The 19,375-nt window shown below is 38.0% G+C and overlaps 1 protein-coding gene across 1 annotated transcript in view; it reads left to right on the forward strand.

Annotated features, from left to right (window-relative positions):
• The window catches only part of LOC122801342 (fibrillin-2-like), a 662,974-nt gene that overhangs the window by 239,981 nt on the left and 403,618 nt on the right, over window positions 1-19,375 (forward strand). The window contains exons 26-27 of the mRNA XM_044070882.1: window positions 1,992-2,096; window positions 13,956-14,069. Of these exons, the coding sequence (XP_043926817.1) occupies window positions 1,992-2,096; window positions 13,956-14,069 (219 nt within the window). The remainder of the gene's footprint in view (window positions 1-1,991; window positions 2,097-13,955; window positions 14,070-19,375) is intronic.

Here is a 19,375-nt window from a genome sequence, read left to right on the forward strand (position 1 = left end):
TATGGGAATCAAGGCTGGCTCACATTTGCACTAGTGGTGATTTCCAGTGGAAAACAGCAACCAAAATTACCTTTTATCTCAGCCACCTGTATATAAAACATCTTCCCATATTGCAACCACATGCAGATCGGTGACCCTAAATTGTCCATAGTTGTGTGTTGAGTGTTTATGTAACTTAGGGTAAAGGTCTGTCAGTCTACTTACTTATCTTCTTGATTAATACACTTTAAGGATGGTAAGATAGAATATGACAGCTAGGGGTGACAGAATGAGAATAGGTTAGAGTGATATAAAGTATGTTTTATTTTTCTGTGATAGAAGTTTGAAAACAGATGCTGAAAGTATACATAGTTTATAGGATTTGACAGGCAATTTGAATCTGTTAGCATGTGCGTAGTTGTCCCATTGAGATGTGGTGCAAATGAAGTCTCTGCAATGTAATTTACTGGTTTGGATTGTTACAGCTAACAGATTGGTTAATTTACTTACAGTGATACTTAGAGGTCATATAGGGGAACCAAAAACTAGTAATTATGTGATATTCAGTATTATTTATGGTTATAAGGCTCATATAATCTCATCTCTGTTTTCTAAGTTGAGTTGACCCACATTTACACTTTCTTTGGCTGCAGCCCCACTACCTGCTTCAGAGGATATAGGTGAATTTAGGAATGTGGGGGGGAGATGTTTTGTATGCTAAAATGTTGTTTTATTGCTGCCACAAACTTTACTCTTTTCCTTGCTCAAGCAGAGCCACAACTACATTGTTTAAATCTTTAAATATCAAACTAAAATGTCCACCAGTTTTATTTTGCCTAAAAATGGCATTGGTGGCAGTGAGTTCCTTCTTCAGAATATGTATACCACAGGCAACAGAGAAGAAGCTATTGCCTATATTATAGGTTGGAGAACTCATCAGCTTTACCATTGTTTTTATATTTATCCCCTTGACTGTCAGCATGTCTAAACCCAGTTATTACAAGGTGAGTCACTTAAATGCCTGAATCCTTCTCTCAAGTTTGCCAGTTTTGTATTTATTTATTTGTGGTTCTTTAACCACCTAGACGAAACTGACAGCATATTTTGTTTTGTTTACAGATGTCATGTATAATGTGTACATTTTATGCTATTCTGTTAATTCTGTTGCATTTTTAGGTTAGGGAAGGTTTCTTACTTAGGAATAGATAACAAAAAATAACCATAAATTGGGCTTCCTATTGAAATGTCAGCACTTGAAATATCAAGTGCCACAAAGCCAAAAAAAACAAAAAAAAAGGAAAACACAGGAGAAGTGCAAATCTTGAAAATCTCTCTTCTTCTTATTTTGCAGGATGGCCAAGCCCCCAATCCCCCACAGCCCCTGAACATATACATATATATATGAGATTGGCTTACCTAAGAGAAAAGGGAATATTCTGAAAAATGGCATCTTGGACTTAGTATATACAATCCATTGTTCTGGCCATTCAGTCTCCCTATTTTTGGGACTCACTCTAGCGAGTCCCTACATTTCAAATGGTTACCGTAAATTGTACAACATAATTCTGTCATAAAACTGAGCTTGTAAATTATTAGAGCAGCTGCATTTACCTCAAAAATATACTAAGCTATATAAATAAGCAAACACAAGCTATGCCTCTCTTTTCACTTTGCGTGATTTACGTCAAGTCATACTAACATTGAAAAAAATGTGCTTTGGCACAAATGAACAGATAATGGATATTCTATACGTTTCACATGATGTTCTGGGTGAATAATTTGACCATTTGTTTTTGACTGATTCAGTTTATTAACATTTGGATTGGCAAAGCATTATATAAAATTGTGATAATGTCTGCAGAATATTGCTTGCTTCATATAACAGCATTTAGAGCACATTTTTTCATGGCAGATTTCTTTACATGCTTTATGTCCTGTAGTAGCACAGTTTAAAAACTTTAGAATTTAATTAAGTTTTTATTTAATTTTATATAATGTCTTTTTTTCTGCAGCTTCACACAATGGATGTTTGAATTCTCCATGCTCTCCAAATGCAACTTGCACTGCAACTGATCTACGAGGAAGTTATAACTGTTCCTGCAATTCAGGATTTTCAGGTATGGAAAAAAGGTTTAGTAAGAGAAAAGTTATTGCAAACTGTTATATGGTTTCATTTCTTTTTAAATGAATATCAGTCCAAAACATGCCAAATGCCATAATAAATAATATTTGTTAGGTTTCAACTCATAGAATGGATATAAAAAGTTTACACACCCCTGTTAAAATGCCAGGTTTTTGTGATATAAAAAAAATGAAACCACAATATATCATTTCAAAACTTTTCCCACAATTAATATGGGAAAATTTAAAAATTCAGTTGAAAAACAAACAAATCTGTTAGGGGAAAAAATACAAAAAATAAAAAATGTACAATACGCTGGTTACATAAGTGTGCACACCCTTAAACTATTAATATATACTACAGTTTGATAAGTGAGCACACCCTTAAACTATAAACATGTACTGCAATTTGACTCTATCTTTCACCTGATTTCGCCAACACTGAGTTCATCAATGTCATAATAAGAAGCTTTATGATTATGAACTAATATGCATAGGGGATTAGAACATATTTACTATCATTAGTGATGTATCTAAGACATCCGTGGTGGTGCAGCAGTAGTGTTGTTGCCTCACAGCAAGAGGTTCTCCCATTCGATTCTTGGCTGGAGTGCGGGGAGCACCTTCTGTGTGGAGTCTGCATGCCCTCCCCGTGGTTGGGTGGGCATTCAAAAGAAATGCATAAATGGGCGTGCCTTTGTTGAAGGTTTAACGTCGAGCTGGCACCTCGGTGTTCATGAAAATCTACTGCCAATCATTAGCAGACCGGAGTTCCGCTGTGGCGACCCCTAACCGGGAAAAGCCAAAAGACAACAACACACAAGTGATGTAATCTAAGGGGCTAGATCTCAGAACATAAGTAAGCATGGGAGGGACATGTGCCTATATTTGAAAATAGAATGATGGATGATACAGTGGTGCAAGACAGGGGAGTAACTTTAAATGCTGCTCTATCAGATATAAAATGCTAGTAAGTTTGAATAGAATTTACATAACAGAAGAGTATGCATGTTGGATACAGTCAATAGAAATTTAGTTAATTAAATAAATTAATAAATTAAGTAAATAATTAATTAGATAAATGTAGTTAAGTCTGAGTATGTCCCAGTTCAGGTACAAATGTGTGATACAAACTCAACAGAATTATAAAGGCATAAAAGATTTCTCATGTATTATTTCAAGCAGGAAGACTTCAACAGTGTAAGAACTTAATAAAGGAAACAAATTCTAAAGGTAACAGAGGATGGGGAAAGGCTAATGCAGGTAATATGATTCCTCTCAAATGGTGATTGCTGTGAGTAAAAATGCGCATATTTCACTTATGGGAAAACATTGGGTAAAATCTTAAGGACAGAGAAATACAGGCTTAGAGAACTAGGAGAAGTAGTGAAAATAATATGGAGCAGCAGAGGGGGGGGATAACACAACTAAAAAAACATTTTTAGGGACTACATGGTAAAAACTTAAATTCTTTAGAGAAGGGCTGAGGAATCTATCTTTTCAGGACTCTCCATGGTAAAAGGTTAGCAATATGTTGGAGAAAATTAAGAGCTATACACATAATCTCGCTGCTCCAATTTGGTCCCTATTGAGGTAAGGTAAAGAAACCAGCAAATTGATTTCAATTTGTTTACACTAATTTAAACACAAGGCCAAAGAAATAAAAGACAAACAGATCAATACTTAAATGGGGTTAACTTTTGTAGGCCGTCAGAAGCTCAGGTATTAAGTCTGGTAACACCAACAGATGTTCTGCAATTACAGGAAGTGATCAAGGTGCATACCACTGGTAAAACTTCCAGAAGATGTGGGATCCCATTAGATGTCAGAAAATGTGGAAAGCCCTTCTGAATCTGATTTTAGTAAACATGTTCAATGAGTTCCTGTAAACAGGGGCCAAACTGAATTTGGAGGAGAGTCATGATGTTGGTAATGCTGATGGAGGTAGAAAAAGACCAATTGTCATCTTCAGCAAGCCTATTTGAAGTCTGAATTATCACTGTAAACTGTTTATGTCTCTTTTAGCTAGAAGGCTGGCATTTTTTACCTAATACAGACCAATTACAGTTTGGAGTGGAATGGCAAACACTGCAAAAATAAAGCACGTAGTCTTGCTATTAGAAGATAAAGCTAATGACAAATCAAAAAATTATTAGTTTAAGATGTTGAGAAACTATTTATCATGGTGGAGTGGGGATATAGCTGCTGAACATTCAACACAGGTTTGGGATACCAGAAAGATTTATCAATTTGTATTTCATGATTTATAATGGATCAGAATTGAAGACAAAGTTAAATTAGGGATTTTGCTGCCTTCACTTTGTTGAGGGGAGGACAAGACTAAGGCATCCCTCATTGCCAGTAATTTTTGCATGACATTTGACAACTTTTGGCAGGCAGGGTAAGAATGTTTGTCATGGTTGGCTATATAACTGTAGGGTTTGAATAAGTGACTGCCTTATATATGCTGATGATGTATTAATATTTTAATCTAAAATGAATCAGGGTAGAGTTTGGAACATTGCAATAATTTGATAGGAGTGCAGGTTATTAGGTGAAGTTGTAGAAAATAAGAGCAATTTTGGCATGGTTATGTACTGTTATTTAATTTTTTAATTTTTAGTTGCTTTTTCCACTTGACACATAAACCTTTGGAAGTTCTAATAGATGAAAACAATCAATGTCAAAAATGTTTCTGAATGTTGGCAGAAAACATTTCTCTGGAACTTTGAACTCGTATGCTAACTTTTTTTTTTATACTACAAAGAAATACTTTCAGGAAGTTTTTAGCAATTATTAATGTATTAATTTTTACTTTAACTTTTAGTTTTAGTTTAGTTTAGCATATCTTGGACTCACAAAGATTGAAGTAGGACATATCACTGGTCTATGGGGCAAAGGATATTTAGCAAGTAAACATGCTAATTGTCTTTTACAGCACAGCTACCCTAGTTAGCCACTCCCATGCTTTTACACACACTTTTAAATAGGTATATAAATGGAATGGTGAATTTCTATACTTTATACTGTTGTTTCAACCACTATTTGGATTGCTTGCTTGTGTGTTTTTAATAAGGACTATTAGACTCGAACCAGCTTGTGCTTCCCTACTTTCAATAGTGGATTTAGAAAAGTTTTAAAGAAAGTATTTCTACTACCTGTTATTATTCTTGGATATTCACAGTTTGGTTTTTATTAGGTTCCTGATCTGTAGGGAATCTTAGATCTTCCACACAGATAGGTTTCCTCATTATTTATCTTGTTATCACAGGAACTCGGGTATTACTGGATAATACTTAGAAAGGCATGAGAAGGCTAGGAGACCCAAATCCAAAAGATTGTTTTGCCATTGTGCTCTTCAAAATATTGAAGCAACTACAAACAGATGGACCGGATGTCAGGCAATAATGAGAGTACCTAGTGGCCCTCAAGTGGCCCAGGAAAGTAAGATAGCTTTTGGGTGATTATCAGGGGTACAGCCAACCCTCAATTATACGTATTGAACCACTATGATGTTGAAACAAATTATATGGAGATATAACATAAAGATAAGGGGGAACATTCAGTACTAATAAGTCTTTTATGGGAATGTGAAATGAGGAATACCTCAGAAGATGGGCATAGAGGGATAAAGAGGCACTAGTGAATGTAAAGGACTCCTGAAGCACTATTTATATAGAGAAATAGTAATGTAGGACTATTGACAAAAGGAGCATACATTGATTCAATGTGCAACTAATGCATTTAGAAAATTTGATTGTAATGCTTTCACAGGTATTCACATCTCTGAGTTTGTGTTTTTGGGTAATTGGAAAAGGATGGCTATAAAGCCTTCTTTTGATATGTTACAATCCTCATCACTGTGCAGAAGTGATAGTAAATGATATTACATTCTCTGACTCAGAGGACATAGCAAATCTACTGGAAGATAAATTTGGCTGTAACTTCACTCCCCTCTCCCCTCCTACATTTCTGGATCTCATACACACATTTATGCCTCCCCCTTAAATCTCCTATGATCAAGTCCTTAAGGTACTTTCCAAGGCCAAGAATGCTGTTCTATGGGGCTGGACAACATACCAGACTGCTTTCTGGCCATTCTAAAAAATGACCTGCAGACCCCCTACAGTCAATATTTGATGTCAGCCTACAAAGAGTCTTTGTGCCAAATGAATGGAGGATTGCAGTAATGATTCCCATGTAGAAAGGTGGGACATAAATGGACACAAGAAATTATAGACCAATAAGTCTAACCAACCTCATTTATTGAGCTATGTAAAGAATCATTATTGAATTAATACATATGGACATAGGTATCCTACAGACTCTTGGATTTGTCAAGGATAGATCCTGCCTATTCAACCAAGCTAACATTTTTAAGACGGATACTAATGCCATGGATGAGGGCAAGTCCGCTCACAGCAAGAGGTTCAGGTCGTTCTTCTTCTCAGCTTCTCTGTTCGAGTTTGTGTGTTCTCCCTCTGTCTGCTGCGTTTCTCATGCTGGTTCCGCGGGGTTTCCTCCTCTCCCTCTAAAGACATACAAGGCCTTGGGCATTTCTCCCGGCCCACCACTGGCAGGATGTCTGGATGGAACCTAGTTCTTTTTTCCAACAAAAAATGTTAAATAAAAAAATAAATAAATAAATAAATAAGTAAAATACACACCCCATATCTACACCTCACAAAGGTATTCCACGCCATTTCCCACTTGGTATTGTAGGTTAACTATCTCAGCTAAAAGTAAATCCATGTGTAACTCACTAGATAGCAAATTTTCTCACAAACAGAAGGTGGACTGCTCTACCACCTCCAAAAAACTTATCATTAGTAATGTACCTCAGGGTTCAGCCCTAGGGACACTCCTCACTGGTATTTACATCTTGGAAGTCAAAGCAACTGTTAAGGGGATTATGACTGACCAGATTTGCAGATGACTATAAATTTGGTACCATCATAAACTTAAAATCCAGGATAGTACTGCACAAAAAACAGCTATTAACCACAAAACATGTAGTGAAACAGGAACCAACCAAAAATACCAAAAGAAGTTAAAAAGTTTAAACCATATTGGAAGTATTTTCATCCTCAAATGCACAGAACTTCCTCTGAACAAATGGTGATTGTTCCCCAAGTCTTTAAATAACTTCACCCAATAACTACCGATAAGTTCTTAAAAAGATACAACATATAAATGACTAAAATCAGTACATTTAAACAAGATAACATAAAACAGTTGGCTCCTGTTTCACTGCACCATCATTAACTCCCCAGAGTTTTAAATCTTCTAAGAGGGACTTTCACAAACCTTTAGCTTATGTCAAAACCATAGGCTGAAGCTAAATGTAGCAGTTGCCTCATGTACACTGACAACCCTCTCCTCCTACCACCCAACACTACAACCTGTGAGAGATACACTTATATAGCCAAACTGGAAGCCAAGCTCTTTCCAGCCAAGACTGTACTAGAAAATCAAGAGGAGAAGGCAAACACCTGCACATTACCATACTGAACACATAGTCCATCAAAACCTACACCACCTAAACCCAGCCATAGTAACACAAAACGCACAACTGCATTCACGGAGGGTCTCAATAAAAATCTGCCCAAACAATAGAGACCTCCAAAGCTGAAATACAAGCAACCACCACCCCCCCAACACTACCCAAATGACACATAGCCCACAAAATCAGTGTACTACACAACCTCAGCCCATAAGGCAAAACAACGTACCCAATACACTAGTCTTAGGTGACTCTATAGTCAGGCACACTGATGTCCCACTCACCAGGCTAAACAAGGAGAAAGTTATTTTCAGCTGCCTGTCATGTACCAGTATCCACCACATAACATACCTCATCACAAAAGGTTTCTCATCCAGGAAAAAATAGGTAATTGTTCCCCTCTACTCATCACTCATTAGACCCATTATAGAATACAATGCCTCTTTTGGTATGTACCTCACAAGACATCTACAACAACTAGAAAGGCCGCAGAAATACCTCAGAAAGAGGATTACTGGCCTCAAACAGATGCCCTATGCAGACCATCTAAAAAAACTCCAGCTTTACTCTGTTGCATATTGCCTACTCAGAGGCGATCTCTGGCTAACATACAAAGCTATGTCAATCCCAGAGCTGTTGGACATACCCACTTAAAGAAATCCCAATCCCTCTGAGTTACATGCTCTAGGGACTTAAAACTTGTCACCACAATAAACAGAACATGCTGGAGGGATAGATTCCTGTCCCAGAGACTTCCCATACTCTTGAACAAACTACCTATCTATATCAAACAAAGCTCCTCATTGGTACTCTTCAAGAAAAATCTTGAAGATTCGATGGAAAATAGGAAATTCACCCCTGGGATCACCTCTGTGGTTCTGCTTGACAGGGGCACAGGAAAATAATGTCCTTGGGTGGCAAATGCCAGGGTACCTTTTTAGCTAGGCTTGTATAGGCCCTAGGGCCAATAGCCTAGTACCTACCTATGAACTTATGAACCTATAACGCAAGGACTCAAGTTACTCCACAAGTACAAATATGACTCTGTCATTTGTCCATGTTGGTGTGAATGACCTGAGATGTACATCCCTGGACTACATGAAAAGAGACATGGAGGAGCTCTCGGATCATGTAGCCCAAGCAGGTATGACCCTAGCCCTGAGTAGCATCCTGCCATCACCCAGAATGATACCACCAAAATGATTGACTTCAACAACTGGCTAAGCTTCTGGTGTCATTCTAAGGGGATCCAGTGTCTGTCTGCTTGGGACGACATGATCGACAGACCACAATCCTTTGGCAGAGATGGCCTGCACCTGTTGCCCATGGGATTCCAGATACTGGCTAAGGCTCTTGCCAGCCCTGTAGTGCCTTTTTTAGGCAAGGTTCAAATGACAATCTCACCACCATAGCAGATAAAATCAAGCAAAATCTGTCGGTAATGCTACTTAACGCTAGGAGTCTAAATCTCAAAATGCACTCACTTGAGGCACTCCTTAAAATGGAGAACAGCGACATGTATGCAGTGACAGAGACTTGGTTCACGGCTCCAGAGAGCACCCCTGCATTACCAGGCTATAACTCATACCACACTTTTCGGTCACCTAACCTGGACCAAACCACTAAAGGAGGAGGTATGTCCATATTTATTAAGGATATCCACACCCCAAGCTAGTTGCTCAACATAATGCATCCGAAATTATCCAAGTGCAACTAACACTGGGCTAGACTGCAATCCAGGTAGTAGCCTGTTATAGATCCCTGCCATGCCCCAGGATGTCCACTCCATGTTTGTTGATATTCTGGGTAATATTAAAGTACATACCAATACCCTAATAATGGGCAATTTCAACTACCCCACCATCATCTGGAAAAACTACTCATGTGCTATCTCATTTGCTCAACACTTTTTGGAATTCATAAATTCCAACTCCCTGGATCAGCTTGTCCATACCCCCACCAGAGGCAGCAATATCCTGGACCAGGTCATTATTAATATGGGCAACCGATGTTCCATGCCAGAGGTCAACTCTTTGCTAGTCAGATCTGACCACAAGCTAATCACCCTAGACATAAATATCCCACCCCCACCCCTCTTTAAAGAAAACCACTGTAAAAAGCTTGTGGATGAGGTTTCTCATCCAGGAAAATGGAGGTCATTGTTCCTCTCTACTCATCCCTCATCAGACCCATCATAGAGTACAACGGCCCATTTGGCATGTGCCTCACAAGACATCTACAACATCTAGAAAGGCCATAGACATACCTCACTAAGAGGATTACTGGCCTCAAACAGATGTCATACGCAGACCGTCTCAAAAAAACTCCAGCTCTACTCCATCGCTTATCGCCTACTCAGAGGCGACCTCTGCCTAACATACAAAGCCATGTCAAACCCAGAACTGTTAGACATGCTACACTTAAAGAAACCCCAATCCCTACAAGCCACATGCTTCAGGGACCTAAACCTTGAGAACATGCTGGAGGGATAGATTCCTGTCCCAGAGTCTTCCCATTCATATCAAGCAAAGCTCCTCATTAGCCCTCTTTAAGAAAAATCTCGACAATTGGATGGGAAAGAAAAATCTTAACAATTGGATTGGAAATAAAAAATTCACCCTGGGGATCACTTCTGTGGCTCTTCTAGAAAGGGGTGCAGGAAAATAGCTTTCATGGGTTGCAAAAGCCAGGGAACTTTTTTGGCTAGGCTTATATAGGCCCCCAGAGCCAAAAGCCTAGTACCTACCTACGAACCTATGAACCTAAGAAAGGTATAATAGTATCCTCTGGCAAGCAAGAAGTCCCTTGTAACAATTACATTAACAGATACCCCTGTAATTTGTTCCAGTAGTTAGGGAGTTGTGAAAGTATACATTTAATGAATAATGAATTGTACTTTGATCACCACACAGCTAGTATGGTAAGAAAGTTTTTTTTTTTCATTGCAAAACTTATTACTAATAGCTTGGCGTTCAGGTTTAAATATGTGATCATACCTCTGTATTTTGCAATTATCTTATCATTAAATATAATTCCCCCTTTGATAGGTACTTGGCCAGACATTTGACACAACTTGCCAACCATGCTTTCTTACTTAGAAATCCAAAGGCATGAATGATAGGAACTAGGCAGATCATCTGAAAGTCTTGTCCTTCTTCTGCCTTGCATACCATGTCTCAACAACCCCTATCCTGTCAGAACTGCTGCACATTTGCCAATCCACTGGAGTTATAAACACCTGCTCAAGAGATCTGTATTTCTTTTACAACATAAATAGAACATATTGGAATGATAGATATGTATCACAGACAATACCACTTCTTTGGTATCATCTTTCTCTCTACATAAAACAAAGGACTTCTTTCACACTATTCAAACATAATCTGGATGAATGAATGTGTAACTGCAAATTCACCCCTGGTTTATCACCCTTGAACTTCATGGATGAGGGCAACAAGTAAATGTTCTGCTCATCTCTGGGTTGTTCTAACTTAAAACATAAGGGGTAAAAACTTCTTGGGCATATATGTCTAGGCTTCTAAAGATCCTCCCAGATACATAGCCTTCTAAGTGTCTATGAACCCAAGAACCAGTGCTGAAAATGCAGACAGGATCAGAGTGGCATATAGGGCTATGTTTTGGAGACTGTCAGCCGCTAAAGGAATATGAAAGCAAAGTACCGGAGATCATAGCAGAAATACCAAATTCTTGGTACTGTCATCAAGGCATTTATCCTGCTGGGATAGATCAGAGCATAGCACTGCTAGAGATGAACTTGTGGTACCTACTAATGACTGCAGCCAAAAAAGCTATTACAAAAAAAATAAAATAAAATAATGAGTCCACCAGTTGAAGATGACATTCATGAGATGAAACTAATGAAACCCTACAGAAAGGAATGTGGATGAATTGAGTGGAAGCACTGAGAAAACATAAAAGTAAAATGCAAAGCTGGCTAACTCATGAGAAGTCCACTCCAGGAAGCTAATAAGGAAAAGTCTGGTAGAACACAAGAATGCAGGATTTAAACATGGTTATTGTATAATGTGCCAAGTGCTACTAAAAGATAACGCTGATCTATTCTGTATGAGGATGTGCAGTATTACTAAATGTATGGGTGATTCTATTTAGTATTGTGGGAACTGTTGATGTATCGCTAACTATAAGTATGATAAAGTTTCTTGGGTCAGTAAAAAATACATTTGATTTTTTATCTAGTAAAGCCCCTACCACATCCATCATGCATGGGGTTCTGCCCCCTGCATTGCTACAGTTCTGAGATTTGGTGCTTTTGCAATGAAGTACAAGAAGGAAGGGCAAATCTTCAGTGTTATGGACTTTTTAATGGTCTCATTATTTTTATGAACTGATCAGAACCCTGATTGAGCCAATGAAGGATGAGAGCATTGACATCAATGGCATTAAAATGCTAAACTTGACCATATAACAATATATTCCTCCCTTGTTTTGTTTTTCTCAGGAAATGTAACTGTCTGTACTGACAAAAATGGTTTAGGCATGTTAAAGGCAAAGTTAGAGATGGATTTTTATGTTAATATTAGCATTATGGCTACATTTTAAATTGTTGTGATTAACAGCGAGTCATCTAATGGTAGAAAAATTAACAAAGATGTGCTAAAGTGTTCATTATGAAAAATATTTAACACTATAAGATACCAGAAATTAGTCAGATGTGCTATAGCTTTCTTTGTAGAGTGAGAAAACAAAGCAGGCAAATGCCTAGCAAGCCTACTGAAGCTGATGGCTTTACTTCAAGAGAAAAGCGAACTTCCAGTAAAAAGCATGGCTGCAATAAATGCAGCTTTTTTTTAAACCCCTCATCTCTTAAGACGTTAGGAGAAACAGGAAACAATTTTAGAGCATTACAATCATATCCATCCAGCCCTTTTTGCAGCTATCATCATCATTATTCTACATGTTAGTTTGCCTCATTGCAGTGAATATTTGTATACTCAGCATACCAAATGTTGTATTTTTCAGATTTAGTTTTCTGGAAGCAATATCTATCACTGGGTATGTCTTTGGGGTGACTACAAAGAGTGCTATCATAAAAATTCTTTATTGGCAATGGCGACTTATGAGATATAAGATCAAAAGTGGGCAGCCAGAGGCATGACCTCAGCTCTACAATCTGTGCCTGACTCTCACTTACTGTGATGAAATAGCTGGCCAGAGATAAGTCAATACTAAAAGGAGGAAGGAAGGAAGGAGAGAAAGAAGGAATGAGTCAGCAGATTTACTAGTAGGAGCGGGGCAGTAAAAAAATATTTAAAACACAGATGTGTATTACAATATGTTAGGTATGCCTAGAATGGAGTAACTTCAACCATGTGAAGCTGTTGTAACATGAACATCTGAAGTACATTATCAGGAGAGAGGGATACAGTCACACACACACACACACACACACACACACACACACACACACACACACACACACACACACACACACACACACACACACACACACACACACACACACACACACACAAATGAAGGGCAATCTATGGACTTTAGAACTGCGGTTCTCTTTCTGCCTGCCTTCTAATTTTGAAGAATATTTTCAGCCTTGTGTGTCCAGCATTTTAAAACCTGTTACTGATGATTCACCAGCCTCTTGTCACAAACATGGTAACAACTGACCTGGTTTAATATCAAACAGTATCCAGAGTCAGATGCTCACAGGGCATTCAAACAATAGCAGCCTTAACTTGGTGGACTACTAATCCCATGAAAAGAAGTAACAAAGCAATTCATTCATAAAGAAACAAAGCACAAAAACTAACTATGCTATTAAAAAAATATTTTTAAATCAGAGGTGGTGAAAGATTTGCAAAAATCAGGAAATCAGGAATTACACAACCTACTAGTGGCAATAATAGTAGATTTTAACAGGCAGACATCGATATGAAGTGAAAAAGAAACATAAATCAGAGAAGTTAAACTTATCACACATACAGAAGTAATAAAGGGACATGGGTCAGTGAAAGAAACTCCTTTTCCCTAATTTGCTTTCCTTCTTTGTCTGTTAAACAATTTAGAAAAAAGGAGCATTCTTATGAACATCAACATTCAAGTCATTCCAAGACATCTGGAGGGGAACAGCTGTCTTTAACGTGATATATTTTTTCACGTTAAATATTTGCTCTGACATATGTCCATGTGTGTGTGTGTGTGTGTGTGTGTGTGTGTGTGTGTGTGTGTGTGTGTGTGTATGCGTGTGTGTGTGTTTGTGATGTACAGAGCTTTTTGTGCACTTACAAATGTGTACTTTACTGGACTTTTTCAAATTTAACCATATAACAATATATTTCTCCCATGTTTTCTACAGGAAATGGAACTGTCTGTGCTGATATAAATGAATGTTTAGCTTCCCCTTGTCCTACTGGTACAGTTTGTTTTAACACACAAGGGAGCTTTTACTGCTCATCTGTTACAACTACAGGTAATTAATAAATCTCATTTTCTAAATACACCTGTTGTCATAATAAAGCTGTACTTTGTGCCTATTGCATATATTCTTCCAGAATTGCAAAATGGTATTTTAATACAAGTTAAATGAAGCTAAGACTCAATTTATGTTAAGAAAGTAAAACATTCCTGATGGAAACTGTGGTCTTATTAAAAAAGCAGGAATCAACTGTCCTCATACCTATCTATCTACCTATCTGTCTATATTATCATCTTCTTTCAGCTGTTCCCGTTAGGAGTCACCGCAGCGGATCATCCATTTCCATTTCTTCCTGTCCTCTGCATCTGGCTCTGTCACACCAACCACCTGAATGTCCTCTCTCACCACATCCATAAAACTTATCTTAGGCCTTCCTCTTTTCCTGTTACCTGGTAGCTTCATTCTTAGCATCTTTTTCCCAATATACTCAGCATCCCTCCTCAGCACATGTCCAAACCAACATATTCTTGTCTCTCTGGCTTTGTCTCCAAACCTTCCATCCTGGGCTGACCTTCTAATATACTTATTCCTAATCCCGTCCACCCTCGTCACACCCAGTGCAAATCTTAACATCTTTAACTCTGCCACGTCAAGCTCTGACTCCTGCCTTTTTGTCAATGCCACTGTCTCCAACCTATATAACATAGCTGGTCTCACTACCCTCTTGTAGACCTTCCCTTTCACTCTTACTGGTACTCGTCTGTCACAAATTACTCCTGACAATCTTCTCCACCCACTCCATCCTGCCTGTATTCTCTTCTTCACCTCTCTTCCACATCGCCATTACTCTGAACTGTTGATTCCAATTATTTAAACTCATCCACCTTCGCCACCTCTACTCCTTGCATCCTCACCATTCTTCTATCCTCCCTCTCATTCACACACACATATTCTGTCTTAGTCCTGCTGACCTTCATTCATCTTCTCTCTAGAGCATATCTCCATCTCTCCAGGGTCTCCTCCACGTGTTTCCTACTCTCACAACAGATCACAACGTCATCTGCAAACATCATAGTCCACGGTGACTCCTCTCTGATCTTGTCTGTCAACCTGTTCATCACCATTGCAAATAAGAAAGGGCTCAGAGCTGATCCTTGATGTAATCCCACCTCCATCTTAAAAGCATCCGTCACTCCCATGGCAGACCTCACCACTGTGGCACTACCCTCGTACATATCCTGTACCACTCTTACATAATTCTCTGACACTCCCGACTTCCTCATACAATGCCACAACTCCTCTCTAGGCACCCTGTCATATGCTTTCTCTAAGTCTACAAAAACACAATTCAACTCCTTCTGACCTTCTCTGTATTTCTCCATCAACACTCTCAGAGCAAACATCGCATCTGTAGGTCTCTTTCCTGGCATGAAGCCATACTGCTGATCACTAATCATCACGTCCCTTCTTAACCTGGCTTCCACTACTCTTTCCCATAACGTCACGCTGTGACTGATCAATTTAATCCTTCTGTTACTACAGCTCTGCACATCACCCTTATACTTAAAAATTGGTACCAAAACACTTTTTCTCCATTCCTCATGCATCCACTCAATTTCCAAGATTTCATTAAACAATCTGGTTAAAAACTCCACTGCCATTTCACGTAAACACCTCCATGCTTCCACAGGTATGTTTTCTGGACCAACAGCCTTTCCATTCCTCATCCTCTTCATAGCTATCCTTACTTCCTCCTTGCTAATCCATTGTACTTCATGATTCACTATCCACACATCATCCAACCTTCTCTCCCTCTTATTCTCTTCATTCATCAACTCCTCAAAGTACTCTTTCTATCTCCTCCCAGCCACTGGGGATGCACAAGCCAGTGTATTTCTTTGTGCCGGTCTGAAGCCCGGATAAATTGGGAGGGTTGTGTCAGGAAGGGCATCCGGCATAAAACTTCGTCAAATAATTCATGCGGACACCATCTATCTGTCTATATATAAATATATATAAAATATATATATATATATATATATATATATATATATATATATGTACACACACACACACACACACACACACACACACACACACACACACACACACACATTAAAACCATGCTTTTTCCCCAAAAAATACTTATGTATTTTGGAATCAAGAACACCTGTTACTTTAGATCCCAAACATTACGGCTGTAAAATGTTGATCTGTTAAGGAAAACAATACTTTCACACCAGACTGAACCCTATTCTTACTATAGTGAAAGTCAGAGACACCATGAATTACCATGCAGCATATTGCTGTATCAGAAAAAAAGGAGAGCTCATCAGAACTGGCTGTGCTACAGACCCCATGTTTTCAGTTTTCATTTTGCTGTAGAGAACAAAGAAAGGAATATATTTTCATTTTGTTTTACACCTTTTCCTCTTTCTCTGAGATTTTGAAACCTCAGAGTTCACATATATTTACTGACTGGGAACACATCTCTTAAGTGTCCAAATTTTTGCAGAATCCAGATTTTTGCCTCTTATTTTTTGTCTGGATTCTGGCAAATCATTGAGGATTGATGCTCCTAAATAATACTAAATAATAATAGCGATTTGTGTTTCAAACTTCACTTCCTTCAGAAAATATATAATAATGCAAAATCTGTCATTCTAACAACTTTATACGTTTATAGGAGCAATATTTAAAACTGTCGCTATTTTTTGCCTTTGTTCCCCCATTATTTCTGGCTTAGTCCAGATTACTTGTGCTGAGAGGTTGAGAGGTATGATTGGGAATACAGAGGGTTTGCTCCTGCAAAAGCAATTGCTAAACTGGTTGTGATAATTTGAATGTCACTCACTACATGCAAATATGTTTTTAATAGATTAAACATTTTATAGTGGTTATCTATCAGCCAGTCTGGCAGTTAGCCTAGAGAACTAAACCTTGGCACTGCTAATGAGCAGCTTCCTCCGCCTAGAATACAGGGTTTGATTCCTTCCACCTTCCCTTGCCTACAGTCACATAAACAGACAGTACTTGTGGGTCACTCCTGAAGAGAGTCAGTTGTGCACATTTAGCTTACAAGGTCAACAAGCAGGTGCAATTAATCATTGTGCATCTATGAAAATCTGGCCATTAATGCAGAGGATCAAGGCTATTTGTTGTTTAAAAAACTTATTGTCTGTAGTCAAGGGGTTTGATTCCTTCTAAGTCAGTTTGATACAGAGCAGTCAGGTAACCAAACAGGGGGTCAGAATCATGTCTTAAAACTGATATTTGTGAGTACGAATATCACTTCAGGTCTATCCGGGAAATATGTCAGTGGTACGAGCCAGGACAACAAAGGGTACATAAATAAATAAGCATTTATGCATTTTTCTTTTGTTAAGGCATGCTGGTTTTAGGTGCATCCACTATAGTAGTTATGCTAATACAGCTTTTATACATGATAGCTGAAATTCCCATGTGTTGGTTATAACTGCAAACATTAACACTACTTTTGAAAGGAACTCTTACGTTGCTATCATAACCTGATACACTACTGAAGTTATGTGCACAATGGAATAAAATACAAAAATATGTACTCTGCTGTAGCATACAGTACTCAAAACAAGCAAGCAATTATTCAAACCCAAAGGATCTACAAAATTGTGAGAGGTCAATGGACATACTCTCAAACTTACAGAAGACATTTTTTTTTTCATTTGAAAAGTCTCCATGTGCCATCACCCCATGTAAGGACAAACATCACTAAATATATACACATATATAAAAAGACTGAAGTTTCAGAAAGTCAAACTTCATATGAGCAAGACTATGTGATCGACTTTCAAAAACACTGAGTAAGACAAAACAACACAATCTACTAGTTTTTGTAGGAGGCAATCCCCCTGTACCCCCATGCATATTATATATGCCAACTCAGAGATCACACTACATTGGGGAAAAAGTGAATACCACCATCCCCACTGTACTACATTCTCCATACAAAAGTCAAACATATGGTTTCAACCATATGAAGTTTAATCTTCTGAAGAGGACCCAAAGATAGATAGATAGATAGATAGATAGATAGATAGATAGATAGATAGATAGATAGATAGACAGACAGACAGATAGATAGATAGATAGATAGATAGATAGATAGATAGATAGATAGATAGATAGATAGATACACAGACACAGATCCTTTCCCATTTTTGCACATGGGGTCAGGCGCAACAGTGACAATTATCTAGAGCCAAGGATCATATACTCACACACACATATGTATATATATATATATATATATATATATATATATATATTATATATGTGTGTATGTGTATATATATGCATATATGGTTGCACTTCATATAATTGATTATATCCATTGAGAATTGGCAAAACAATGAGTTCAAAATGTTGAAAACACCTATATCAATGTACCAGTGCACATGCAATGAAAAACAAGCTTAGCATATGCAAGATTTTCTTTCTTAAAAAAAAAAAAGACAACAAAACTTTATTTTTGGAGGGTTCATGCCCTCCCTGCACCCCACACCCCCTGTTAATTATATACGATCTGAAATCACACAAACATGAGGTAAGGGTATATTCCCCCTGCTATGTATATACACCCTAACTCTTATATTTCCAACCACGAGAGATTATGTGATCTCACATACCTGTCAAGTCAGCTGCATAGTTGATCATATATGGCTGACTCAACAGCCGTCAATCACACATTCAGAGTGCAATCGAGTACTCCCATATCTATCCATCTATCTATCTATGGCTGTCATTTAGCTGATCACAGAGACAATTAAACAAAAGTTGTTAGCTGTATCCCAGTATATTATATAGAAAAATGATTGAATGGCAACTGGATTTTTCTTGTGCAAGAAAATGGAAAAAGTAAGGACAATCCAACAACCAACCATCTTGTGCTTCTCTGCCATGACAGGAAGCCAGCAATCTTCCAATTTAAATGTTTAAAGCATTGACAGTAGGTCTCCCACTCAAAACATTAGTTGAATTATGAGAGATTGATAAGTACAAGCAAGAGATCTTAGGAGTGCACTCAATATTTCAATACATTTAGTTGTTAAATTTGTAAAATTATGTCATTAATGCTCAGTGCACATAGACATCTACAGACAAGCATGTTTATTCATTCTCTAGTTACTCACTTTACAGTCTTCATAGTTACAGGAGACAACTAGTGGTTAATGATGCCACATTTACCTAGTCTGGTGATACAGCAAATCTGTTAGTTGACAAATTCAGTTCCAGCTATCCCTGTTTAAGGTCAGCTTGGACAAATGGGTGGGTAATCAAAAATTCACCACTTTTCTGTCTCTGATGGACAGAGGACGTCAGTA

This window comes from Protopterus annectens, chromosome 4.part1 (genome assembly GCF_019279795.1).
Source record: "Protopterus annectens isolate FY-2018-M chromosome 4.part1, PAN1.0, whole genome shotgun sequence".
In the NCBI taxonomy this organism is placed as follows: domain Eukaryota; kingdom Metazoa; phylum Chordata; order Ceratodontiformes; family Protopteridae; genus Protopterus; species Protopterus annectens.